The sequence below is a fragment of the Accipiter gentilis genome, chromosome 31 (genome assembly GCF_929443795.1).
Source record: "Accipiter gentilis chromosome 31, bAccGen1.1, whole genome shotgun sequence".
Lineage (NCBI taxonomy): Eukaryota > Metazoa > Chordata > Aves > Accipitriformes > Accipitridae > Astur > Astur gentilis.
Genome location: NC_064910.1, coordinates 10,292,775 through 10,320,203, shown reverse-complemented (window position 1 = coordinate 10,320,203; position 27,429 = coordinate 10,292,775). Strand labels below are relative to the sequence as shown.

Sequence of the window (27,429 nt, the reverse complement as noted above, 5' to 3'; positions counted from 1 at the left end):
GAGAGTCCTGCAACAATCAAACTTTTGGAGCTGGAGAATAATCCTTCATATTTCTTGAGGCCAAAGAAAAGGACATTGAGAAACTGAGGTGAGGGAGCCCTAGGTTAGCATTTTAATTATGTCAATAGGCAGGAAATAATAATTACACAGAGCTAATCTGCAAGAGTTTTAGATGTAGGTTGGATGTGAACAGAGATGTGAACCCAAACTGGCTAAAATAATGTGTGCGGGTAAGGAGTACAGTGAAATAAATGGAAAGATTTGTGGAGGGGAAAATGGGAATGGTGTTGGCTGGCATGGAGAGTAAATTGATAGCTAGACATCAGTAAAGACCTGGCAGAGGAGTGCACTGAACTTTGATTTGAAGAGAGTGAGGTTAGCTTAACTGGAGGGAATGAGACCAGTGAATTGTCAGCACAGGGGACATTGCTGAGTTGTATGTAGTCTGTGGTGAAATTACCTAGAGATGGGAGGGAGGGGAGGAGGGAGAAGAGGATCAGGGACAGCATCTCTTCAGCAAGAGGACACAGTGATGCACATATGAAGAGAGATCAGAGGAGAGCTGGAAGATGAAGTGGCCTCCAAAGCCAAGAATAGTACAGATGGCTGTGTCAAAGCCAGTGATGCTGCTGAGGGGACAAGGAAGGAACATTGCTTCTAGTGTCACTTAAGAGGTCAGTGGAGTAGATTTCAGTGAGAGTGATTTTGTTGGCAATAAAATGAAATACACTGGTATTACAAAGTATTTTTAAAGTTTCTGTCACTGATTGAAGAAAAAAAACATAGGTTGAGGGCCAAGCTGAGGCCCAAAATGAAATCTGCACTTGACTGTAGTAGTTTACATTAAAGCTTAGTTGAGTAAAATCCAATTTTTTGAGATAGATATATATATATATATATACACACTAATGTCGTGGTTTAACCCCAGCCAGCAGCTCAGCCCCATGCAGCCACTTGCTCACTCTTCCCCACCCAGTGGGACGGGGGAGGGAATCAGAAGAGTAAAAGTGAGAAAACTTGTGAGTTGAGATAAAGACAGTTTAATAGGGAAAGAAAAGCCACATGTGCAAGCAAAGCAAACCAAGGAATTCATTAACCACTTCCCATGGGAAGGCATCTTTAGGAAAGCAGGGCTCCATCATGCATAATGGTGACTTGGGAAGACAAATGCCATCACTTCAAACGTCCCCCCCTTCCTTCTTCTTTCCCCAGCTTTATCTGCTGATCATGACGTGCTACGGTCTGGAATCTCCCTTGGGTCAGTCGGGGTCAGCTGTCCCGGCTGTGTCCCCTCCCAACTCCTTGTGCCCCCCCAGCCTGCTCGCTGCTGGGGTGGGGGGAGAAGCAGAAAAGCCCTTGGCTCTGGGTGCTCAGCAGTAAGGAAAACATCCCTGAGTTATCAACACTGTTTCCAGCACAAACCCAAACCACAGCCCCATAGTAGCTACTATAAGGAAAATTAACTTCATCCCAGCCAAAACCAGCACAACTGACATGGAGGAGAACTACATGACCTGCACTAGAGTATAAAGCTGACCCCACCACATGCTGTGAATATTGCACAAGATTTATGCTCTTTACAAGGAGAAATAGACAGAAGGTAATGTATATCTTTCTTGTTGTCCCTGCAGGGCTTTTTGACTTACAGCATAAACTAATTTCCTTTCCCTGCCATAAATGCCTGTACATGCATACCAAGGAAAAGAAGCTTTATGTCTGGTACACTGACATTCAAAAAGCCATTGGTTAAATCTGCAATCGCTTCATATGTTTAGATGAACTTTGATGTTCTGTCATTGTACTAGTCAGACTGCAGAATAAGTATCTCCTCACTTAAATGGTTACTAAGATTATCCCATGTTTTGAATATTGTACAGAAAATCTAGTGAGTTTCTTCTGACACAAAGTATATTTAGTTAGTGTATATTCTGAAGTGCTAGCAATTAGTATGTCAATGCATTGAAGAATTTGAAATACTAAATATGTGCTGAAGCTTATCATTAAATAAATTACTTCAGCGACACTTGTGCAAGTTGTTTATTTCCATTGTAACTACCAGAGCACGGTATATTTGGTACAAATTAATGATGTAGTTGCATTTAGAAAAAACCTTCAAATACATTTTTCATGTTTAATAATTTCAACGAAGACATAGAAGCAGCTCACTTGTTCTTTGTATTTTGGCAGATATTATTCTTCATCGTAAAAGTAATTGGACTTTTAACTTATGAGGTACACTGCTGGAATATTAATTTTTGGCTTTTAATTTTTGAAGTATTCAGAATATGTAACTGTTCACAATACAAACTACATGCAGAAATATTATCACTTTGAGCAATAATGATAAATTATTCCCTACTTCAGCAATGTTTTCATGTTCAGTAGGTATACATCTGAGTAGTGAACTGATTAAAATGCTCCTTTTATTTGAACTTTATTAGAGATCATTCATTAATTCATACAGCCATTTTAAAATGTTTTGGTAAACAGAACTTCAAGTTTTTCTTTCTTACTGAAGTCTGAGGTATATACTGTGGGAGGGTCAACAGCAACACACTACTTATGACCACCTTGAAATTTAGAATTGAATTGTGATATTAATTTTTCTTTTTTATAACTTAATAACTGAATTTTAGTTTTTCTATTTAACTTAATTCCTTAGGGATTACATGAAATTTCAAATCAAAATGTATGCTAATTCATGCCAACTTTTAACTTCACAGTTCTTTCTCTGCCTGTTACCTTCCCACGCCTATAAAGCATTCTGATCATAAGTTGGAGACTAGAACTATATAATGTAAGCACATGCAAAGCTATATCCCTTTCTCTAATCATTCTTGAGTTATATCAAGGTAAGCCTTTGGCACATCTCAAGATCAGTTAGCTACTCATAACAAGTATGTTTCAGGAAAAAAGAATGCTTTTGAAAAGCTTTTTGTTCCTCTCTTTCCATCAAAGCTTAACTTTTCATCTGGTTTCCTGTGCAATCATACTGCTGTGAATGTGTCTCTGTGTTTCCCGCCTAATAACTTCTGAATGTGCTTATCAGCTTCAAACACTTTTGACAGGGGAGAGGATGGTGGGGAAAAGGGGCTTGATTTCTCAAATATAATTAAAATCCCTGAAATTTCATCAAAGTCGGTAGCTGGGAAGAGGAAAAGAAACCCTATTAGTATTCCTACTGAGGGAAAGTACAGTCTGAGCCCATACTTTTTTACACACTGAAAATATCTATGCAGGTGAGCATCATTGTAAGTTATGGAAGAAAGCTTCAGTTGCATCTTTCTTCTTGGACAGAAAGTCGATCAAACTTAAGACACAATTTGGTAGGAAATAAGGCTTAATTATTTTCCAGTGTTCATAGAGCTGCTTGTCAGTAAAGGAAAGATTCATCTCACCTCACTTTTCCATTCTGCAGTGTTGATATCTTTATTTCCACACCCAGTTCTTATTGTAGTCAATGGAGAGAAACAACTTTTAGAAGGTGTTTCATTTCAGAGTATGAGCTGTGTGCCCAGGCACAGGGTTTGAGCTCAATAAATAGCCGGGTGGAAGATCGTCCTGTTCCGACCAACTGCGCATCATAAGATGGGGCTAAGTGAGTTGATGGGAGAAGGGAGAAAGGCGAGTTTGAGAAGGGAAAAAGTTCAGCCAGTTAGTGATGATTGTAAGATGAGACTAATTAGTGAAGTGCTTCCTCATTTCCATGCTTTTTGTAATTGGGCTTGGAGAGATAAAAAGCCAAACTACCTTAACTCAGTTTCTGTTTTTATTGCACCTGGGAGATGATATAAAATTCATATACAGTTGTTTGTATTGAGCAAGACATATTTGAATTCTCACATGTGTAGTGCTATATGTCCTGGTATAAATTGTTTTTGTTATCCAAAATTCTCCCACTTTTTGCAGCTTCATATAGTTGTTACATCAAGTGCCAAGTTTCCAGTTAATTACAACATGCTCAGTTTGATTAAACAGTCACTATAGTTGCTGAACAAGAGTCTTATTCAAACATTGTTGAAATTAGAAAGTGATTTTCTAATTAAATAGGGTACTTTGGCAATTACCAGAATTAGTCAAAAAGTGCTGGATTGAGAATATTTGCTTGGAGAAATTCCGTATCTCTAAACATTGTTTTGAAAAACAATTTGTGAGATCCAAACAGGAAGGTAACTTAATTGGCAGGAAGACACATGAAATCTGGGAAACTCTGAGAACACTGTCAGTATGAAGCTTATATACATTTGCCGTATGAACCCTGACTAATAAGTCTTCTTAAGAGAATATATTAATTCCCCTTGGCTTGAGCTTGCTTTATCCCATGCTTCATGTTTGCTTGCCAAAGCATCATACAGACATTTGGAATTACATCAGAATTGTGGTTTTACATGGCATTTCATTTTCTCAAATAATTTGATATTTTTAATAGAACTAGCAAAGTGATTTTCTTTCTGTTACTAAATAATCTGTCAAACAGACTATCCTGGTGTCTCCAACATGATCGGAAGAAAGGAGGATTTAATGTTTATGTTATTTTCATTATAATGCATTCGAAATTAGAACTGCTCAAAGGAAGTAGTGCTTTTAATGGAATGGTAAATAGATTTTTATTTTCTTGTGTAGTCTAGAAGTTATTTGTCACACAAAAGATGTGGTAGTATTTACTACATTCTTTGCTTTTTTTATTGCTTGAACTTAACAGTGATTTTTGATAACTTTAAAAAATTATTATCCTCCTGAGTGTGTTTACACTCAGGGGTATTGCATTAATTTAAACAGCACTAATAAACCACTTGAATAATAACTTCCTGGTCAACACTTGCAGTTGTTCAGCTTCAGTGAGGGTTTACTTAAATAAGTGTACTCTAAAGTTTTAAGCATATATATAGCAATTCAATAGGCTAAACCGGTAATGCTTATGTAATGATATTAATTTTAAACTGATAGTGATTAAGAGCTGTTTTTTTCAGAGAGGGTACAAAACCTATTCCTGAAAAATGGATATGGTTTTGCAGTTCGGTTTGGGTGGTTTGGTTTTGGGGGGATTTTTTTTTTTGGCTGGTGGTTGGGGTTTTTGGGGTTTTGGTTTTTTTGTTTGTTTGTTTGTGGTTTTTTTTATTTTATTTTTTTATTAGGTATCAGTTTTATTTTACTTGCCTTGAAAAAGTCTAAGAAAGAAAAAGGGAAGAATTCATCCTAGGAAAGTTTGAAAAGGATTTCTCTTTGTGAACTCCAGTTGATGCTTCTGGTTGACTTACAACACCTGTGAACTGGTCATGTAGGTAGCCCATGTTAAAACATCCTGTTAGTGGTACTTCCCTGCCTCTCTGTATTATACTTTCTTTATCTTGTCCATCTGTTAGGTTTCCTCTTTCATCTCATAAGAAATGTTGGTATATATCTGTGACAGTCTGGAGGGATATATTTGTATATTATTTATTTTTCTAATGCTTTGTACGTGGGAGCTTTATTGTGCTGACGAACCGATGTACTTAGAACAGGATTCATTTTATTTAACCTTAGTCTGCTAGTGCACTTAAAATTAGACCTGCGGTTAACAAAAGGTTTCCTTCTAGTGATCACATAAGAGCTCAGCTCTGTGGCTTTTTCTGGGGCGGACAGACTTGTACACTCCAGTGCACCATGATGGCAGAGAGCGCCTGGGGGCATCCAGTTGCCTCCTTATTTGCCTTTGGTTGGTGTTTCATGGTGGGCTGGGGAGAAGCCTCCACGTCCATCCTGCTGGAGTGAAAATCTGCACTCTCTGCTCTTCTCTTAGACCGGGTGGCCTAAAGCATAGGGTTTGTGGTGGAAAGTTTACTGGCCTTACAACATCAACAACCTGTTACCAGGAGGCGTCTGTTGAGTTCATAATGAAAAATAATCATTAGTGCACAGGAAACATCCTTCTACTTTTTAATGCAAAAGGCAATCACATTCCTCCTTTGTCCTGGTAAACTGCTGTACATGAGTTCTCTATCATCACATTATATGGCACATGAATGGGAAACTCAAAGTTGGGAGAAAAAGGAGACGAGAAGAGGGTAGAACATATTCTTTCTTATGTAGCATCTGGCTTTTTAACAAAGTCCAGGGCTTTAAAGTAGTTGAGAGTGCTCTGTTGAAATTATTAAGAATTGACTGATTAATCTCTACTGTAAAATGTCATTTTCCTTTTATCTTGTGCTTCAGTCAAAATAAAAGAGCACATTGGGGGGGGGGGGGGGGAAGAAACTAAGAAAAGTGCCCCAGGATACTGTTTGTGAGGGTTGGGATTAAGGACATTAATAGAAATAACATTCAGGCAACTTCCATTCCTGAATCCTCAATGAAAAAGCAAGATAATAGAGTCAGTAAAGGTTGTTTAATTTGAAACATTTTGGAGCTAAAATAAATCACAGTTAATTTCTGCCATATCCATTATCTTTGGTTTGTTTAGGCTATGTAGAAAAATACTGTAGTCTAAACATTTTTTGCAGATACAGTTTGTTTCAAAAATAGACAAAACACTTTATTTTATGAGACATTTAAATAACAGAGAGGTTTGAGCTATAAAAAGGTATTTTAACAAAAATATGGGTAAGCCTTGAATTTGAAGCCATATAATCATCAAAAGTGAGTTTACAATATGGTAAATGTTTCATAACATACAGAAACACTAGCTGTAAACATTGCAAAACCTATTTCAGCAGTCCTAATGCATTCATTTTTACACAGTAACTCTCACTAGTTTTATATAAATCTATCTTATTAGTAGAATATTTGTATCAGAACAATTCCAACAATTCATGAGAACAATTTGGTACCAGGAATACTGAGGTTTGTACTCACAATCAGTACATGAATCTCTTAAAGTACTGTCAGAGAAGACATACTTCATTGGTTTGTCTCTTCTAGTCATCCATGATGATTTTAATCTTCTTAATCTCAGACTCACAACTACACCTTCTTACACAGATGTGTGGGAGAGGAGTAAGTATGGCTTTCCCAAGGAGCTGAATCAATTACATATATCTGCATTTCCTAGACTTTAGAATGGCATGAAGGTTTCATAACAAAACCAGAAGCAACAAATTGAGGACTAAACTTGTTTTGGGGTCTGCCTGGATGATGTGGAGAGCAAATATATTGCTAACATACGATGATAGATCCAAGGGTGACATGAAGTTGTGATAAACTAAAAAAATCACTAGCAGGTCATCTTGAATCTTTATGCTATGCTTTATCATGGCATGTCCTACTTCTTTAGTAGAGCCTGAAGGGAACTAGTCTGTCTATATAGAAGATGTTCCCCTAATAAGTCTAGTCTGCCTCTAGGACTTTCATATTAAAGCACCAAGTAATGGATTGTTAGGGACTATTTGGGGACTCAAATAGTCCTGGCAATAAAAAAAAAATAATTTTGTCATTAGTGGACCAGAAACTCATGTGAATTGAAACTATTTAAATTAAATTTACCAGTAGAATTTACTAGAAGGTGTGCAAATTTAAGTTTGCGAAATTCATCTCAGCTCTGGTAAATGTAATGGTAAACAATTTGTCTAGCTGCATATTGGCAGTAACAATAAATACTGTGTCTGCAGTTCTTTGGTCTCTTTGGAGCACAAATCTTAGAAACAAAATCAAGTATGTTACATTGCAACACAGAGAAAAATCATCTGACTAAAGACGAAGCTAAAATTCAGTCTGTGACTTATTCTTTTTTTGCCAACATATAGCATGTAAGATCACTTGTTTTCAAGTAGTCATAACAACGCTGCCTGGCAAAGAATGGAGTTATGACTTTGATTATAAACTTCTCTAGTTTTGACAGCTCACTTTGGAGCTTTAACATTGTGTGCTGTATGTTTCTTGGGAGTATCTGTTAATGGAAAAGAGAGACAATATACTCTTTTAAACAGACTGTACAGATTGAATTACTGAGAAAAAGTAGATATAAAGCAATTTAGGTTTTAAAGGGATATGTAGATTTTAGCAGTATTAAAACTTAGGGGAAACTACTTAAGTACACAGCTACCTAGTAAAATTGCTTGAAGGACCTTTGTATCTCTAATGAGACTGTATGTATGATAGAAAATATAATGATTAATTAAAAAATGGCACACAGTTCTGTTTTCCATAGAGGCTTAGAAACAAAACAAGGTAAAACAGAGGTGAATTAAACTTTGATTATCTCTGAAGGGAAAAATCTGAACAAAAAAGAAGAAAGATGTTTCCAAATTATTCCAGTCCATCCAGTTAGTTGACTGGAATTTGGAAAACAAGTAGTGTAACCTAAGATCTTTTCTGTAAGTAGTAAATAATTTTAGTATTTATCTTGTTGTATTGGCAGCATTTAATTTTTCAGGTTATCAATTGTTTCTCAGCATTGGAATACAATACTGGTACTCTGAGCTAAATGCAAATACTGCTCAAGTTGCTAGCACACGAGTGTTTGCCCATTATTTTAAAACAAAAGACACATGATTGTTTTAAAAACTCGAGATTTAGCAACACTGAAACTGAGTTGCTGCAATTATCTGTTTAAAGCTGTAATAGTATAGAAGGTCTGAATGCACAATTCCTCATGGAACCGAGGAGTGATAGTCCTAGTCTTGACTTTGCAAAGGATTCTTTCTGTTTATCAACGTGTGGGTTTGGTTAGCCCCTCTGGAAGCCATAATGTTGTATCAATGTGTACAAGATTACTTCCTTCTGGAAACTAGGAGAGATCAGCCCACTTCAAGCATAAGTGTGAACAGATGATCTCCTATCCATAGACTAGTATGTGACAGTTGGTTTCAGCTGAGTAAATTGGGTGTGTTTGGTTGTCATGGCCACCTAATACAGTCTCTCTTATTGTACAGGTTATACCCGTTATACATGTCTTAGGAAAAGGAAAGTGTTGAGGGCAGGCTCAGCTGGCCATCCTCAATGCAAGAGCCTCTTCTGCTCTCTGTTTTCTTGGCTCTCACCTTGGCTGAAGCTTGGTGCAAGCCTTCTTAGGGAAAGGATGCATCTGGCATGTTCAAACATGGTTGGTTCACTCTTGATAGTAGTAGTCAGGTAGAAAGTAAGTGGTGCTATCTTGGGGCAATCCTGTGAGTTGCTTTGGGTAATTGTATCATTCATGTCAAGAGTAACTAAATTTTTACTTGAAGCTGCAACTTACCTGTTGAATACCCTGACAGGAATTTCACACCATAGAGCAGATAGATGGAGAAAAGCCAAAACTTCTATGGGTGAAGCAAAGATGGGTACACAGGGGTATCTTATTGTCTTATCATTATATTGACTTTTCCGCCTTTGGAGATCTTCCAAAAGAAACTGCAGATGAGATATCTGGGGTCACTTGATTTGCCTATTTGACTCTTGATCCAGAAGAACAGTTAAATGTGTTTTCTAAGTTAGGATGGAATTATTCCCATGCTTAAACAAGTGATTTAACTTTAAGACATTTTTCATGCAATTGGCTTGTGCATGTGTCTATCATAATATCCTACTGAAGCCTACTGTACACAGCCAGGCAATCTGGATTTGAGTGGACTATATAAATTTAGTAAAATGCATCTCAACGTGTGCAGAAGTCTCAATCTTCTTTTACCTCCTGTCACACCAATGAGCTTGACTTAAGTCATTCTTTTTCTCATTTAAATGTCGGGTGTTTATGTTGGCCATGGGGCCCTTAAGGCTAAATGTGGAAAGTTGCTCTTTTTCCCCTTTGTCACCTAGATACAAGATTTTAAACACCTTTTGCATGTTGCCAAATTATTAATACAGATTTGTTAATTTAAAGGTATATTAGTATCTGTGATGGGTTGACCCTGGCTGGATGCCAGGTGCCCACCAAAGCCATTCTATCACTCCCCCATCCTCAGCTGGACAGGGGAGGGAAAAATATAACAAAAAAGCTTGTGGGTCGAGATAAGGACAGGAGAGATCATTCACTAACTACTGTCATGGGCAAAACAGACTCAGCTTGGGGAAAATTAGCTCAATTTATTACAAATCAGCCAGAGTAAGGTAATGAGAACTAAACCCAAATCTCAGAACACCTTCCCTCCACCCCTCACTTCTTCCCAGGCACAACTTCATTCCCGGATTTCTTCACCAAGCCCCCCCCAGCAGCACAAGGGGGACGGGGATAGGGTTTATGGTCATCACACGTTATTTTCAGCTGCTTCATCCTCCTCAGGGGGAGGGCTCATCACACTCTTCCCCTGCTCCAGCGTGGGGTCCCACCCACGGGAGACAGTCCTCCACGAACTTCTCCAATGTGGGCCATTCCACGGGCTGCAGTTCTTCACGAACTGCTCCAGCATGGGTCCATTCCACGGTGTGCAGTCCTTCAGGAGCACACTGCTCCAGTGCGGGTCCCCCACAGGGTCACAAGTCCTGCCAGAAAACCTGCTCCATGGGCTCCTCTCTCCACAGATCCGCAGGTCCTGCCAGGAGCCTGCTCCAGCGCGGGCTTCCCACGGGGTCACAGCCTCCTTCGGGAACCCACCTGCTCTGGTGTGGGCTCCTCCCCAGGCTGCAGGTGGAGATCTGCTCCCCCGTGGACCTCCCTGGGCTGCAGGGGGACAGCCTGCCTCACCAGGGTCTTCACCACGGGCTGCAGGGGAATCTCTGCTCCGGCGCCTGGAGCACCTCCTCCCCCTCCTTCTGCACTGACCTGGGGGGCTGCAGGGCTGGTTCTCTTACATGTTCTCACTCCTCGCTCCAGCGGCTCTTTCTCCGTGTCTCAACTTTTTTTCCTTCTTAAAAATGTTATCCCAGAGGTGTTACTACTATCGCTGATTGGCTCGGCCTTGGCCGGCGGTGGGTCCGTCTTAGAGCCGGCTGGTATGGGCTCTCTCGAACACAGGGGAAGCTTCCAGCAGCTTCTTACAGAAGCCACTCCTGCAACCGCCCCCCCCCCACCAAAACCTTGCCACACAAAACCAATACAGCATCACATGGGTAGTGGGAAAAATAACTTCCACAAATTTATCAGTGTTATGTTGCTCTTCCCCAGAAAGATATTACTGTTAGTTCTGTCTTTGTTTTCAAGTTTGTTTCTGTACTTGGTCTTCTGTTCTTCCCTGGCTGTCTGCGGGATTTCACCATTTTCTATTGGAGTTGTATGTTTAGTTTTAAAAGAAAGGTCAAGAAACTAACTTGACCTTTAGTTATTAGATGTTGTCATCTAATAACTAGTGTCTTGCTGATTTTTAAATAATCAATTACAGTATGTTTTTACTAGAACTGATGTGTTTTCCAATTTTTTCATGGTGTTTCATGCAGGTTGCTACCTTACCATGTATGAATAAGTTTTGGATAGTTATCAGAGTCACTTGTCCTGACAGTCCTGTATTTCGTCTCAGTTGTACCACAGAGATCTAGACAAATACTGCAACAAATATTCTATCAATAGTCATTTGAATCTGCCAGGTGGAGCTGGCTGACCAACTGTTTCCTTACAATGAATGTCTGTACTTTTTTCTTTAGATAATCAGAATTTTGGAAGGCCAAGGAAAGGCCCATTCCTCATTCTGCACATAAAAGTGTTGAGGTGACGGCAAAACACCCTTAGGAGGATGTTCTAGACTGTGGGAGGCAAAACCTAACACCTTTACATTTTCTTACTCAGGATCTGATTTCCTCTATCTCTGGTTCACTCTTGGTAGTGACTCTATGGGAAATCTTTGCATAGACTCAAAACAGATAGAATATAATGAGAAATTATTATAATTTTAGCAATCAGAAGAAAATAGGATTACAGGTTTTGTTCTGTGATTTAAATTACACAGTAACTCCTGTGTATGGTAACTAGCAGGTAAGCACACTGTAATTTTTATGTAATTCCAGACTATATAAAATTCACAGCAATTTAATGTTGACTTAATGATCACTTGCCATTTTAGCCACCTGTTTTCTGAGCTACAACAGGTGTCTGGATTTGAAGGGGTCATGGGCATGTGGTAAACATTTTGAATCTGTTTTCTTTAAGTTGTTAGTAAAGTCTGTACTTTCAGGTAAACTGGATCAGTATGTCAAAGACTTGGAATGATGGAAAGATTGACACAACCAAAATGACAGCAGACTCATATGGTAGTCTGCACTGAAAGAAAGGGAAAGAAGAAATAGGATGACAGGAAAGTGGCCACAGAAATAATAAGAACAGAGAAATTGACCAAGAGGAAAATTCCTAGTGGCTTTGAGAGTAAGCCAGACAACAAATTAAAAAACTTTCCTTTCAGTTTCCATTCCTTCCCAAAACCAAAGAAAAAAAGTAGGGAATTAATCAATAGAGCTAATAAAAATAGACCTTCCCCCCCCCCCCCCCCCCCAAGAAATTCTCAGGTTTTCTTTTTTTAACAATTAGGATGAAAGGCCAAAATAAACTTTTGAGAAAAATCTCTCCATAAGAGAATTTAGTAGCAATTGGCCACAATGAAAATGAACAAATAGTACAAGTACTTTTTATATTGTTTGGGATAAATCTGATAAAAATATAGAGAACTTCAGAAACTACAATATTCACAAGCAAGTGTCACATTTATAAAGTTAATTTTGTCCTCTCTCCTTTTTCCCCCCAAAAAGGATTTAACTCTGCTATGTAATCCTAGCTGAGGTACAGAAAAGGAACTTGCTCAGAAATCTGTACTGCATTAGACTATAACTTATGTAGACCTATATAACTACTGTTAACTAGTTGAGTTCTGTTCTTCATCAAGGTAAAATTGTCCTGCCTTCCATTAAAACCCCACCCTGCTAGAGTTCAGTTCATGAGGGATATGATATATTCTTTTCATTAAGATCATGAATATTGTGGTTATACCCTTTTGTTGTATAGAAATATAAATGAGTTTGCAAATTGTATTATTACACTTCATTTAAAAGCATAACTTTCCTTTCATTCAGAAATAACTTTACATATCTTCTAAGTATACCCACACCTGAGTCTTTTTTTTTTTTGAGGCTGCTTCCATAGGCATTTGGATGTTCTTTTAAAAATGAGCTTGTGATTATCAAACTTCCAGAGCAAAGCGTTGCATACAATGAGAGACTGTCCAAGACTGAGAAGAATCATCTGTCATCTGTCCTTTGTTAAATATTTTCTGATGACATGCCAATCTTGAGGTGTGCAGGTGATGCTTTCTTACCCTGTGTTGAATAACAGAGGAACAAGTAGGTGGGTGAAAATCATAGAATGGTTGAGGTCGAAAGGGACCTCTGGAGGTCCCCCTCAAGCAGGGCTACCCAGAGCCCATTGCCCAGGACCATGTCCAGATGGCTTTTCAGTATCTCCAAGGACGGAAACTCCATATTCTCCCTGGGCAACCTGTGCCAGTGCTTGGTCACCATCATAGTAAAAAGCTGTTTCCTGATGGTCAGAGGGAACCTCCTGTGTTTCAGTTTGAGCCCACTGCCCCTGGTCCTGTTACTAGGCACCGCTGAGAAGGGCCTGGAGCTCCCTTCAGGCACTTACACATATTGATGAGCCTTTCCTCACAGGAGAGATGTTCCAGTCCCTTTATCATCTTTGTGGCTCTTTGTTGGACTCTCTCCAGTATGTCCATGTCTCTCTTGTACTGGGGAGCCCAGAACTGGACCCAGCACTCCAGGTGTGGCCTCACCAGTGCTGAGTAGAGGGGAAGGATCACTTCCCTCAGCCTGCTGGCAACACTCCTCCTAATGCAGCCCAGGATACCATTAGCTTTCCTTGCTGCAAAGGCACATAGCTGGCTCATGTTCCACTTGGTGTCCACCATAACCCCTAGGTTCTTTTCTGCAAAACCTTCTACAGAATATGCAGTATGAAACTAGTATGAAGCGAGAAGAGCAAAATTTTAAGCCTGATGCAGACTCTATCAGGCCAGTTTAAATTGTGCCTTAAATTGCAAATACAAGTAGGAGTAGAAGTTAGCTTTAACTCTTTTTGAATTCTTAGTCCTGGCTACCATCAGGATTCTTTCACTGCTGGTGGTTTGGTCTTGGGAGATTTGTGCTGTTGCTTTTCCACTGAGCAACCACTGAAGGTTCCCCATTTCCTTGGAGCCATGATTCTTCCACAGATCCCCCCAAGGATGCACAGGCTGTATAAGTTATGAGCTGCCAAGGAAGGCAGTGCCTCTAGGTGTGGTTTTTATGGATGGTAATGTTTCATATGTCATGTCTGAAATCAGGCAGAACAGGGCATTGAACCTGGGTCTTGTACATCTTGGGTCCTGCTGGCTCTTGAAGCATCACAGAGTAGAGCTGCAAGGTACTGTAGGAGATCAGTTTGTCCAGGAAAACTGAATTCAGGCCCCAAAGGCTTCACTATTATTATTCATTATTATTATTATTTAGCAAATATTAGATAAACTTGTAACCTAAGAAAACTGCAATATTCACATCTGTAGATACTCATTAAAAATGGGATTTATTCCCAGAATAGTCATACACCAGTTTCCTTTTCTTCTAAGGAATACAGGGCCAGAAATCTTGCAGTGAAGCAGGATCAGAAATAACTAGGTCATTACCAATGAAAAGCTCCACTTTCCTCGATGTTTTTGTGCCCATGTTTGACTTCTAATACTTACTTCACACTTACCTTCACAGAGGTTCATTTTGTTCATTTCAAATTCTCATTTTAATTTGTTAAGAACATGCTGAATTCTGTTCTCCACAGAGTCTGACATCTCTCCCACGCTGGGGCGATTTGCAAGCTTTTTACTACTGGATTGCTGAAGTTATTAATAAGTAAAACTTTGTCCAAGACAAATCCCTGGGGCTCTCACTTGAAATGCTCTCACTATCTCACACTGAACTAAAATCTGCTTGTTGTATATATTTAAGCTGGGCGATTTCATTTAGGTCGTGGTTTTACGTTTAAGCTTCTAGTACAAAGAGGAGGAGGGAAGAGTGGAGTGAATGCTAGATCCTGTCATCCATCCCTTCCTTGTGTCTGACCCCACTTCCTCTCTGCGGTGGTGAAAACTCCCTGAACTGGCTGTGGAAAGTCGGGATGAACCTTTTATGCCATGCAAGGTACATGTATCTCCCTGTGTGCAGAGAGGGATAGGCAAGAAAAGGCTGCCCAGTGCAGGATACAAAAATGTATTTTTATGCCAAAGGTGTTAATTAATTAGTGTTTCTTATGAATCTGAAGATTTAGGACAAGAAAGGTTTTTATGACTTCTAAACTCTGCTTATCCTTTTTCCTGGACAGGAGCAACTGAATGACATGGTGCTTTTTGACTCTAAGGAGTATGCTGAAAATGAGAGTTGCTGGAAGTAATTTTTAAATTGTTTAAAATGCGTTCTTAGATTTGATATAACTAAAGAAAACATAGTTACCTAAACGTTTGCAGTATGTGGCCTGGGACAGGAACTGTACCTTCCTTTGGGGGAAAACAATGGGTAGTGTAATAGCATAATAGGGTACTGAACCGACTTAAGTAATCGATTAATTCTGTGGTAACTAATACTTACTGACTGAGCTTTATCTCCCCTCTCTCTGGTACACAAATTCCACATTAAATTTGATCCAATTACATTAGTGCTTAGGCCAGCGAGGCTGAAATTCAGGCCTCAAGTTGAGGGGTAATTGCCCATGCAATGAGAATAATGGCTTCGTAGTTGTGCCCTATGCGCGAATCCACACTAAATGAAATGAGGTTCCTCCCCAGACTGGCTGTGTCTGGCTCCAGCTACATATTTGACTGGCACCATGATAGTGGCGGTATAATCACAATTCCTGCATCTTTGTATGTGGCCCTGTATAATTCATCCATTTTCTTGCACGGACCTCCCTCCTCCAAGCTGGAGTTAGGTTTTCTGTTCTCTTTTCAGTGGTCAAGTAGCCTTTGAATTTTTTTTGATCTTTCTCTCCCCTTGCCAGTCTTCACAAAGGCATTATATTGCCATTCACTGCTGAGCTGCTATGTGTTCTCCAGGGAGGTTTGTTAGGTTGCATTAGTACAGATTGAGATCTGCGCTGTCCCCACTCCTCCCAGTACCAGCTCATTGTTTGCTAACTGCAAGGTCAATAAAATTCTGTTTTCTGTCAAACAACAGCCAGTTTTCTTATGAGAGTTGTAGTAATCTTTGGTTCACCAGCCTGTCATGTGGATACAGATGCAGGGAGCATTCATTAGATATACTGAAGGATGTAAGAGGATTTTTTTAGCCATCCAATTTTATTCCTACAGCCATTGCTGGTTTCACTTTTTTGTCCTATGTGGACACTTTTATCTAAGTGAGATTATGGAAGGCCAGAGATCAGATTTGCTGAGAGAAGGAAGGAAAGGGTCTGAGAAGCAGTTGGCTAGCCGAAATTTTTTTTAAAATATTTTTTTTTTTTTGCTTTTTTCAAAAGTAGTTCCAAGAGATGTTTTAGCTCTGCTGTTTTACAGTATTAACAGCTTGATCATAGTTTAATAACTGAATAGTGATTCAGCTCATTCAGGTCATGAGTCATTCAAAAGCAAGGATTTGACCAGTCAGGATGGAATAGAAATAACAGTTGTCTTCAATATATTTATGCATGTTCATATGAACAAAAAAAAAGAAAAAGATATCTTCCAAATACATTTCAGGCTTTTCAGGAAATATTTGAAAGCTGTGACAATCCTACGACCCTTTCTAACAATTCTTCATATCTTTCACCCCTTACACACAGCGGGCTCTTCTCTCTCCTCCTCTCCATTTCTCTTTTCCCAAGTCCAAATACCAGCTTAACATTAATGTCTTTGAAGCCAGAATAGCACTAATAATGCCTGTTACCCAAATGTCAGAAGAGGTCAACATACCAGGTCCTATGTCCCAGAGAGATGGAAGACAAAGCCTCTGGAGCCAGGCATGGGAACTGTCCTGGGGCAGATCTTCCAGGCAATATTGGGTCATGGACATGCCAGCTTCTTCAGGGGGATGTCAGAAAGACAGAAATGAGATGATCTGTCAGCCCTGACTTTTCCTTTGTACATTTCCAGCCTTGCAAGGGTTTCCTTTTGTTCTTGGTTTGCCTCTATTTCTGCTGATATGTGAGATGGGCTCACTTTGGTACTGGGACAAGAGCGGCCGTGAAGCAGACAGTAGGGAAAAACTCGTTCTTCAGTAAATAATTCCAACATTTTTTTTTAGAATGTTTGGGTTTTATTAATTTCCTAATTATTCTGCAAACTTTATAGGTCAGGGCTGATTATTTTTGTGTTGGCAATGACACTCATTCCTGGTAAAATTCCCCCTTGTCAGTAACTTGAACCAATGGCTGATAAAGGTGAAAGCACCTCTGATCTGCTGGTCATATCTATGCCTCCTTCAGTCAGCTTTTCAGCAAAACAGCAATGAAAGAAACATGACTAATGAGGATCTCAAGGTGTAGATGTCATAGCTGCAGGTAGAAAAAGCAGACTACAGTGAGCCACTGAGAAGTTTAATTTTCATTTTATGCAAGCCTTTTCATACCCTGAGGAAGTGGGGGCCAGACTTAATGCCCCAAGAGGTCCCTTCAGCTGTAGCTTCCTAAAGAAAGGAGCTATTCATCCACCCAAGCTCAGAGAATTGTGTTGTATGAGATGGACATCTCTTCATTAGTGCTCTGATCAGCAGTGGCAGAGGGGAACGGGTTGGAGGAACCTTCCTAAGGGCTCCTAACAAGCAAGGCAAAAAGGCACAACTAATATACCCACATATAATAAGTAGGTCTTACTTCAAGGAGAAGAATAAATGAAATGCTGTACTTCAGAGAACACTGTCACGCTTTGATGAGGTTTATGGAAATTTTTGGCTGAACTTGACAAAAGAAAGTACGTAAGGAAGGTCATTTGTGGCATGACCATTTCTCACCTCAGTTTGCCTTGTGGTTTCAGTAACATAAAATAAATGAGTGTGATCACAGCAGTGGTTCTTCACAGTCCCTCAGTATCATACAATAACGCTTTTAAGTTTCAGAAAACTCCCTTCTTTTCACACATATGGAAGATGCACAAATCTAGCAGAGTAGGACTTGGTCAACCCCACAACATCCTTTACAGTTGTCTGTCTGCTGCCTGTGTTTGTCAGTCTAAAGAAAGCTATAAAATCTGGGTGTTGTCTCAAAAGCTTATTCTGTGGTGAAAAAGAAATAACTGTTTTGATAGAACAGCAAAGTTTCAGCACTTTTACAGCTGCCTGGGGTTTATTTCCAACAGTTCATTAATATTCAAGTCTGTTAAACCTAGTGAGAGGTACGGAAGAGGAGTAGTAGCTGTATGTGACTACAGATCAACAGGGAAACAATTTATTGAGTTTCAGCCATAGATTAAGTCATGAAGTTCATACCAGGGTTACACACCTAATCTAAAGTGATACACACCGGATAATCTATTCTAATGCTGCATAATTTGTAAAAAATTGTTATTTTACCTGTATAATTGCATGTTGTCTGAGGAAAAAAAACCCAACCAACCAAAACAACAAGGCATGCTAGACTTTGTGACAGAGTAAATTGGAAGAGATGTCCTGAAACCAGTGAAATTATGCTCATTTTAACCTCCTATCTCTTATATAGGCTGGAAGTAGAAATGTGAGCTAGACATTGTCGTACTCTCAGTACATCCATTCTTTTGGCACTGCTATAAGTATATTTGAGGCTTAGAATGTGTAGGATAACTTAAATTTCCTTTCAGTAAATTGCTTGGGGAACAAACTACTGTATCCTTATTAATATTTCCTTTATTTTATTGTTGTTTCAGGTTAGGTTTCCCCATGATGATTGTGTCCTGTACCATCGGGATGTGCTATCTTCTTGTTGCTCATGTTGTAGTAGGTTGGAACTCATAGTAATTTATACTCTCAAGACTCAGAGAAGCTTTCTCTTTCATTTAGTTTATATATCAGAACACTAAGAACACATATAAAAGGAAAAAGGTGTGTAAAACTCCAGCATGTGGTATCAATCAAAATGGCTGTCAGCATCAACATCAGGTTTGGTCATTCTTAACCTTCTGTTTTGTGAACAATTTGCAGAACTAGACAATGAAAACTAAAAAAACCCATATATTTAATAATGAATGCAATTATCATGCAGATGAAAAGGCACCATCACAAGGGAATATGTTGTGCCTGAAAGTTTGTATTGACACAATCTGAGTATAGTCACAGATGAAAAACTCATTCACAATAGCAGATGTTCGGTAATTTCTTTTTAGGGCTTCATTTGTCTTTGTCAATGTATTTAGCTATTTCTATTAAAGTAACTAGTATTCAAGTTGTAATAATAGACAGTTAAGCAGAAAGTCTGTACACTATGAAGGATGTATCAATATCTATGTTTAAAAATAAACACATCTCCTGAAAATGTGCTGTGGAAGAAATTATTATTTTGGAACCAGAATTGCATTCTACGGAGGCTTTGTTTTTTATTTTAAAGCTCCTAACCAGTGTTAAGCTACTTTTCTTCTTAAAATAAACTAATGCCCCTCTTCTTACAAAAGTATGGACATAAAGTGTGATAAAGCACCGGACATCTTCCATTTAATTATTAATTCACTTCTGTGATGTAGTACTCTAAATCTTTTAATAGGTTAATACACTATATGGAAGCATGAGATCATACTTTGGCTTTGATTTCCTTCTCTCTGATAATAATGTGTTAAACCACATATATTGTTTTGTATAATTGGCTGCCAGAACAGGTCAAAATTCTCATTATAAATATTAAGTCCTGTGAGGCATTGAAGGTCTCAGTCCTCGTCTTCCAATACCTTTGTGGGATTGGTCTGCGTTACTGGCGGGTCTGTTTTATCTTGAGTCAGAGAAATTGGCAGCCTGGTGAGTGCAACCCAAGTGAACAAGGCTGAGTTACAGGGAGCCAGCAGAGATGATCAAACGTGGCTTTTAGTTGTGCTTAGTCCTTGAGATAACCTGGTAAGTGATAGACAAGCAGTATCTCTCCCGCAGAGGGTGTGAGGTTAAACATACATCTTATTTTACTCATATGCAGGTTGTATCCCTCACCTAGATGTTTTTTGGTTTTGTTTTGGTTTTTTTTTTAAGTCTGAAATATGATATTAAGAGGCTAATGGAAATGAGGCACAGCACTGACTCAAAGCAAGAGTGGCTCCCACCCCTCCTAATAGAGTCAGTGGTAGCAGAGAAAGCATGTGGAGTAGGAGGGAAAGAGCTCTCCCCCTTGCCCCAAAACCTCCACCAAGAAAGACCTTCAGCCCCATCCACGCTCGGGCCCCCTTGGTCGGTGAAGTCTGCTGCAGCGGGACTGAGCTCTGCAGCACTGCTGAGAAACCTTGGGGCTGCTCTAACAGTGACTAACTGTAGATCACAAGAGCTTCTCCCAGAACCAGCATAATCTCCTTTTATATTAAAAAAAAAAAATCAAACCCAAAACCTTGTAAAAAGTCTGGATCAAAACAAAACAAAAGAAAAACCAAACAGATGAGCCTGAAAAATGCTCCTTCAGACAGTTTGTCTGAAATTGAATTTGGCCTCTCTCACTCTCAATGTGGAGACTTTTTCTTTGTAAGAGCAGTATACTCTGTTATAACTGGAATTCTGTTTCCATTAAAGAAACGTTTATGCTAATCAACTTAACATCGATCCCTGGTTAAAAATATTCACACAATATTTTATAGCCCTCAAATTTTCTCACATTGGAGCAATCTCGGTGCAGTCACTGGTTGTGCAAGAACTGTTGTATTAAGCCCTAGAGAATGCAAAATCAGCCTCTTCTAAAACACATTTGGTTTTATCTGTTTTGGGGGATTGATTTTTTTTCTTTTCTTCTTTTTTTCACTCACAGGATTTAAGGTTTTATTTTGTTTTCTGTTCCATTAAAACATTGTTGGAGTGTAGGAGTATAAAAATCGGAATATGGTTGCACAACACAGTTTGTTAATTATTTTTTATTTTTCTTTTTAAGGGGTAAAAAACTAAACAAAACCTAATCCTGCTTCTAGGACCTTGAAACCCTCCTCTGAACCCTAAGCAAACTCATGCTAATAATGCAATCGCAAAAGCTGACATGAAGATGCATGTCTGCATTTTACAGTTTGCTGGAAGGAGGAGGAAGTGCAGCAATTCATTTCCACTCAGTCGTCTTAGCAAATACTTTGGAACACTTTGGTGTGGGAGAGATCTCGCTGGTTTCAGAAGTGATACATCAACAGGACTCAAATGAGATTTTCTTTCTCTTATGTTACTTGTTCTGTCAAAAGAAGGCAAGTAGTGCACAGGGAGTACAAAATCATATTGATCATGCTTTTAGGCAACCAAACTTAAGGTTAAATTAATTTTGCTTCTAGGAAATTTTTTTATGATGCACTGTTTTCCTGAGGATTTCCTTCAAATAAACTGGCATTCCTTCCTTAAACAACATTGTTGCTTCTTTTGCACAGCCAGGAAGAATTCAGTGAAAGCTCATATGACAAAGCAAATTGTAAAAAGAAGATAAAATTGTTTGCACAGGGCTTTACGTGAGTGTAAAGAAAATTACCCAGGTACTTTGGATCATTTTGAGGTAATGAAGTATATTTTTCATTGACTTCCATTATAGTTATCAATGTAATCTGCACATCAGAACAGCACAAGTTACACTGACTACATCCTTCACAAAACTAGTGTATAGTATCCCATAAAAATCAAGTGAATTTGAAGAGTGGGTGGAATTTATTTTTTCAGTGAAATTCTCTCTAAAAGGCTGAACAAAATATTAGTTAAGCAATAAATTATGTAGAAGTGTATTATCTTTAGTATGCTTTTGGCTGTTCTCAGAGGATGGGATTCTTATTTTCATTTACGTCCCTTTAGGCTATTCAGTGATGTTTGTTTTAAGCCATAGAGTATATACAAATACATGACTACCCTGAGATCCATTTACCGTTTCTGAATGGTGTAGAATACAGTAAGACAGCAATATATGAATTATAGCACTACAGGGCAATGTAAGCAAAGCCTGTTAAAAGAAACCATCTCCAGCAGATAAGCAGGGTAATTACTGAAAGCGAGGAAAGAAACAGGGACATACTAGAACTTCACCAAGTATTGAGCTATCTAGCAAAGAATCGCACTGAGAGTGGCCAAGGGTCTGGCCAGCCCAGCATCTGTCTCTAACAGTGGGGCGTACTGGGCGCCTGTGAAGAACTCAAGAGTAGAGCAAACATAAAATGATGTTTTCCCAGAATATTGCCCCAACTTTCAGAGATGTCTGTGACCCAGAGACTTCTTGAATAAGAAATGGCATCTTTATATTGCATGGCACCTGATGGATTGTCCTTCCGCAAACTTAGCCAGCTTCTTGCTGAACCTGTGTAAATTCAACATCTGTCACAAGGAGTTTCACAGATAAACTAGACGCTGTGGGAAAAATATTCCAGCTGTTTGTTTTGAACTTGTCCTTTGCTAATTTAATTTTTATGACACCTCTCCTCCACCACCTTTCCCAAAGCTTTTGGTTGGGAAGGGGTAATGAATAGCCATCCTTTTTCTAAATCATGATTTTATAGACATATTTCCAGTCTGGAGATCACAGTCTATTTGCTCATTTATTATATGGAAATACTCTCATATCTTTGCTCATCCCTTTTTTCACCTTCTGAAGTTTCACCATAGCCTTTTTGAATTGAAGAACGTGAAGTATAAACACTAGCCAAGACACAAATACACCATGGATTTACACAGCAGCCTGCTGATTTCTTCTGCTTTTCCATTTTATTCCTAGTAATTGTTAAGATCTAATTCAGGTTTTGGAGTGTTATTGACAGATAACCTGAAGAATATATTTTCTTAGACAAACATCTTATAATAACAAGCTGCGTTTCCTGAGTGAACATTATTAGCTCACTGTTTAGTATGTAAAGTTAAGGTTATTTTTGCTCCTCTATCTACAGTACCTTACAACTGTGACAAGCCGATTTTGTCCAGTCATTTGCTCTTGTAAAGGTTTTCTGTAATTCTTTACTGTTAACCATTGTCTTTACTACCCCGAATAACCCATAGACTTTCACATTTAACCTTTTACTTCAAAATCTAGACCATTTGGAGATATGTTGACCACTGCAGAGCCAGCCTGACTCCCTCTCGAATGTCATGGAAGGGCCATACCCCTTATCCTGTGGTAGTTCAACTTCTTTAAGAGCTGTTGGACTGGATATATTTACTCTCTATTGTAACAACAGATCAATTCAAAATGAGTTTAAAAACTGGAAATGTTTTCCCGTACTGCACAGTGAGCTTTGTGAACACCTTGTGAGCAGATATTACTGAGGTATGATTGAAAAAATATTTCTCACTTCTATGAGAATAGTTGAATCGAACTGCAGGATTTAGAAACACCCAATCATCTTGAAAAAGGTGTAATGATTTATTCATTGGGGAATAAGCCAACTTCAGATCATATCTGTAAAAGGAAACTTGCCTAATTGAATGGATTGTTCCACAGCTCTTCATAAAAGCTTATTTTAGACCATACCAACGCTTCTTGTACCATGTCTTGGTTAACACCAAGTCTAGCCTTAGAAAGTAATTCCGGTTTTCTTAACAAAAATCAAAATAAATGTATTGTTTCTAAGAAACCAAATTTTAAAGGTACAGTTAGAAAGGAAAATTTTTTGACCACCCAGAAAGAGGAAGGTCTCATCTAAGAAGTCAAATGTAATTTGCAAAAACTGTCTTCAGACAACTTGCACTGCAGACTTTCTCCAGCAACTCAGAATGATTTTATATTTAATATATGGGAATAGGTTCATAAAGAAGAGGCTTCTATTTCCTACTGTGTTGCTAGCTTTCTGTGTGACTCTTTATAGTCAATGGATTTGTTTATGTACTTGTTTCCTGATTTTTCCCAACTTTCTGAAGTGCTTTAAAAAGATATATTTTCTATACAGATGCTTTGGCCTTTGTAAAAGAAATAAATACTATTGATCAAATAGCAGGGAAGTAGAGTTATATGCAAACACCAACTATTATCTTAAAGATACTAATAAAAAGTGTGGAAACATCAGCATAACAGCTATCAGATGGTTACTCCCTACATTAACCACCATTAAAGAATTCATAGCTTCCAAATGGCAGAAAATCTGTGGCACCTGAAATAAATAGACAGAATATAAATATGCTAAGCATGAGCCTCTGTGTTTGTTGTAATGGGATGCTAAGAAAATGATTGGGAACCAAGTCAGAAAAAATAATGAAATAGCTGAAGCATTAAATTAATATTCTGAAGTGAATTTACAATAGGAAATCCTAGCAATTCAGAGTAAGTGCTAACCACCTCAGATGAAGTCAGCATATGAAAATCTAGGTGATTTATTCAGGACAACTGAAAATCAACAACTGTTGAGATTTATTGAGAGAAGGATTAAAATCTTCATAGGTGCTCTAGAGGGAAAGGATGAGAGAAGAAACCTTTTCTCACACATTTCGTATTAGGGAGAATATTATAGGATTAGTAATATCCTAGCACTGCTTAAAATAATAAGAAGCAAAAGGGGGTTTGCACTATGTTTAAAGTTGATCACATGCTGTTTTTTCTTTTTTTCAGGTTGCTGTTGCAACTTTGATAGGCAGCAGTGATTTATTAGCAGTAGTTTCAATTAGTGCTTTGCCTAATGAATCAGTAATGGAAAGAAAGCCCTCTCGAGATGTGGTCTTGGCCATCATTACTATTATCCTGGCTGGAGTAAAAGACCTGCTGCTATTTTTTAAGAAAATCAACACACATTGGTTTGTCCATGATGTATGAACTGCCCTAACTGTACAAGATAATAGGAGAAAGGGAGCTGTGGAGTGCTATAAATAAGAGGCACAATCAGTGGGGAGTTACAGATTTTTCTTTTTCCTGTTTCCTTCCATGTGTCGCCCTTCCCTCTCAAATTCTTTGTCCACCAGATACTTTGCTGTTTATAGACACCTGCTATTTTGAACCTTATGTCTTGTTCATTCACATTCTGTTCCTCCAGTCCACCAGTTGCCAAACAAAACCCTAACTTGTTTGTTTTGCCTCCAGCCCCTTTCTCCAGATGGCCTGTGCCTACTTATCCTTAATAAAGTTTAAGAGGGGAAAAAAACCCCTCCTACTTAACAAACAGTGTTAAGGAGAATAGGGAAAAGGCTTATTTTTTCCTAAATTTCCTAATGTCAGTGATGTGCATAATCTCCTTCTTTTTCTTCATCATTCTACTTAATATATTCACCTACTGCACTTTCCAACCTATTACCTCTCGTGTGCTTTTTATGCATTGGTGGTGAAAAGAGTTACAGACAATGGTTTGAAGTAAAAAATCACAGCAAGTCTGACAGTGCTGGGGCTCATGAACATAAATTGAAATCTTAAGATTCTCTTCAAATTGCCTCTGGAGTGTTAATGCTTCAGGGTGTTTTGTTTCTTGTTGTCTTTCCTGCATTCGCTTTTGAGCTCACATGGCTACAGATTGTAGCCAGTGAATTCATTTATTAAGGTCCCAGAATGCCTAAGAAAAGGAAACCTATGAAGTACAATTTTTTTATTTTTTTTTTTAGTTTTATAAATAAGGAGTAAGTTGCCTGCTAGATGGAAATATATCAAACTTTGTGCTACTAGTTTGATTATAGCATGTAGGTTATTTCATTTTGATCCAGATTTTTAGTGGTGGTTTAAGCTGCGTGTAATGTAATCTATCTCATACATTCTCTGTCTTAAAGGTATGAGCATTTCCATAGGCAAAGATCAGTCCATGACTGAATATTTATTTTTAAGAGCTGGTTGGAAAAAACAATTTTAGGGGTTAATGTGGGCATATACTCTGACCTCTGAGCAAAATGTTTGCTTGTAGATCCACCAGCTCTGGGCCCAAGCAGTGTCACTTGAGTGGCCAAAATATATGTGAAGATACTTTTCTGACTTGACTGTGTGCAAATGGGAAGAAGTATTAATGTGAGACTGAAGAAGAATATGAATAACATGCTGAGGTTTTGTACCATACCAGCTGAAGTCAGTGAAGAGTCCACTGTAATGTAATTACAATGTAATTTGCTTCAGCTCAAAGACCTCTGTTAAACTACTACACAGGATGTAAGGCATGTGCGTGCACAACGTACAAGATGAGTGAGAGGAAAATCTTGACAAGATACATTCCAAATAATAAATATTGTCATTAAAGGCACAGTTTTCAGTGTTGCCAGTAAATAAGGCCACTGGGCAGTTCAAGTTATTCGTCAAAAACAAGACTAAGGGAAGATAAATATTAAATACATTATTGCACAGTCCTTTCTGTTGGAGAGCTTTAATGCTCTCATGTTTCAGAGACAGACTTCAGGGTTTGAAATTTGCCAGAGGCTGAGGTACTATCATAGACGTAGTTTTAGGTGTCCTACAAGAAAAATCCTCCAAGCCGACCCTGTCATAAGCCTTTGAAAAATCTTACCTGCTGCTTAGGCTGGCAGTTAAAACTTTTAAGACAACATCTGCAGTACATATACTGCAACTGGAAGCCCCTGGAGGCTGAGCAAGGCTTTCACCTGGGAATTTAACCTGATTTTTCTGACGTGCTGATTAGTCACAGTTGCAAATTATAAACTCCAAGTTAACAAACAATTTTAAACATTCTTTGTCTCACTTCATCTATCCCACTGAAGGGTTCTTGTGAAGATAAGTTGAGTGAGGCTTGTGAATCACTCTAAGGATGTCCATGAGGAAATTTGCAATTCTGATTTGAGAAAAAAGCTTGAATGACATTCAATGAATAATGTGTGGCTACATCATGAATTGATGTAACGCAACATGCCAAATGGATAGTCTTAGCACTTGTCGGCTAAAGATGGCTGCGTTTTTTTCATGAAAAAATTATGTCATGAAAGTGAAAACTGTGTGAAGTAGACAAATAAAGAAGCTGCCTTCAACTTCTATGCAAAACTTTTAATTTGGTATTTCTTGACTCCACAGTCTTCATAAATTCTTGTTCCTGTGTGCAATAAAATACCTCCTGTAATCTTATTTCCACTGTCAGAATGGAAAAATCAGTAGGTGGTCAGACTTTCTCCAGATTTGGAAATTTGTTTCAAAATGAGGACTCAAATTTAATATAAGTATTCTACACTACCAACAGAAGCTGGAAATATTTTTTGTGTATCAATTACTGTAAACAAATTTAAATAAAAACAAAATCCAGAGAACATGTTATATATTCTGCATATAAACAGACAGGAGATTTTTAAATATTTAATTTTTTAAATATTTATATTTTATATTTAGCTTTTGTTGTAAGAGATTTTTAAACATTTAGCATAAGTTTCCCTTAACATAATTAAATTTTACATAACTTTTCTATGGACCGTATTAGACATGATTTTTTTAGTTGCCTTTGTAAAAGATTTATCAAACTTGGCATCTCTGCACTGGAACAGATTGAAGAATCAACCCATCAATGAAATTTTCTATTCATGGGATGGATAAATGCATATTATGTGTATACTTCTTGCATACACAAACTTTAGAAGAGTTTGCAAGAC

At 38.3% G+C, this 27,429-nt stretch overlaps 1 protein-coding gene across 2 annotated transcripts in view; it reads left to right on the top strand.

The window, feature by feature from the left end:
- Positions 1-19,179, top strand: part of OCA2 (OCA2 melanosomal transmembrane protein) — a 209,917-nt gene extending 190,738 nt beyond the window's left edge. For both annotated transcript variants that reach the window (XM_049834044.1, XM_049834045.1), the window contains one exon: positions 18,684-19,179. In XM_049834044.1, the coding sequence (XP_049690001.1) occupies positions 18,684-18,771 (88 nt within the window). In that variant the 3' untranslated portion in view covers positions 18,772-19,179. The remainder of the gene's footprint in view (positions 1-18,683) is intronic.
- Positions 19,180-27,429: the final 8,250 nt, after the last annotated feature.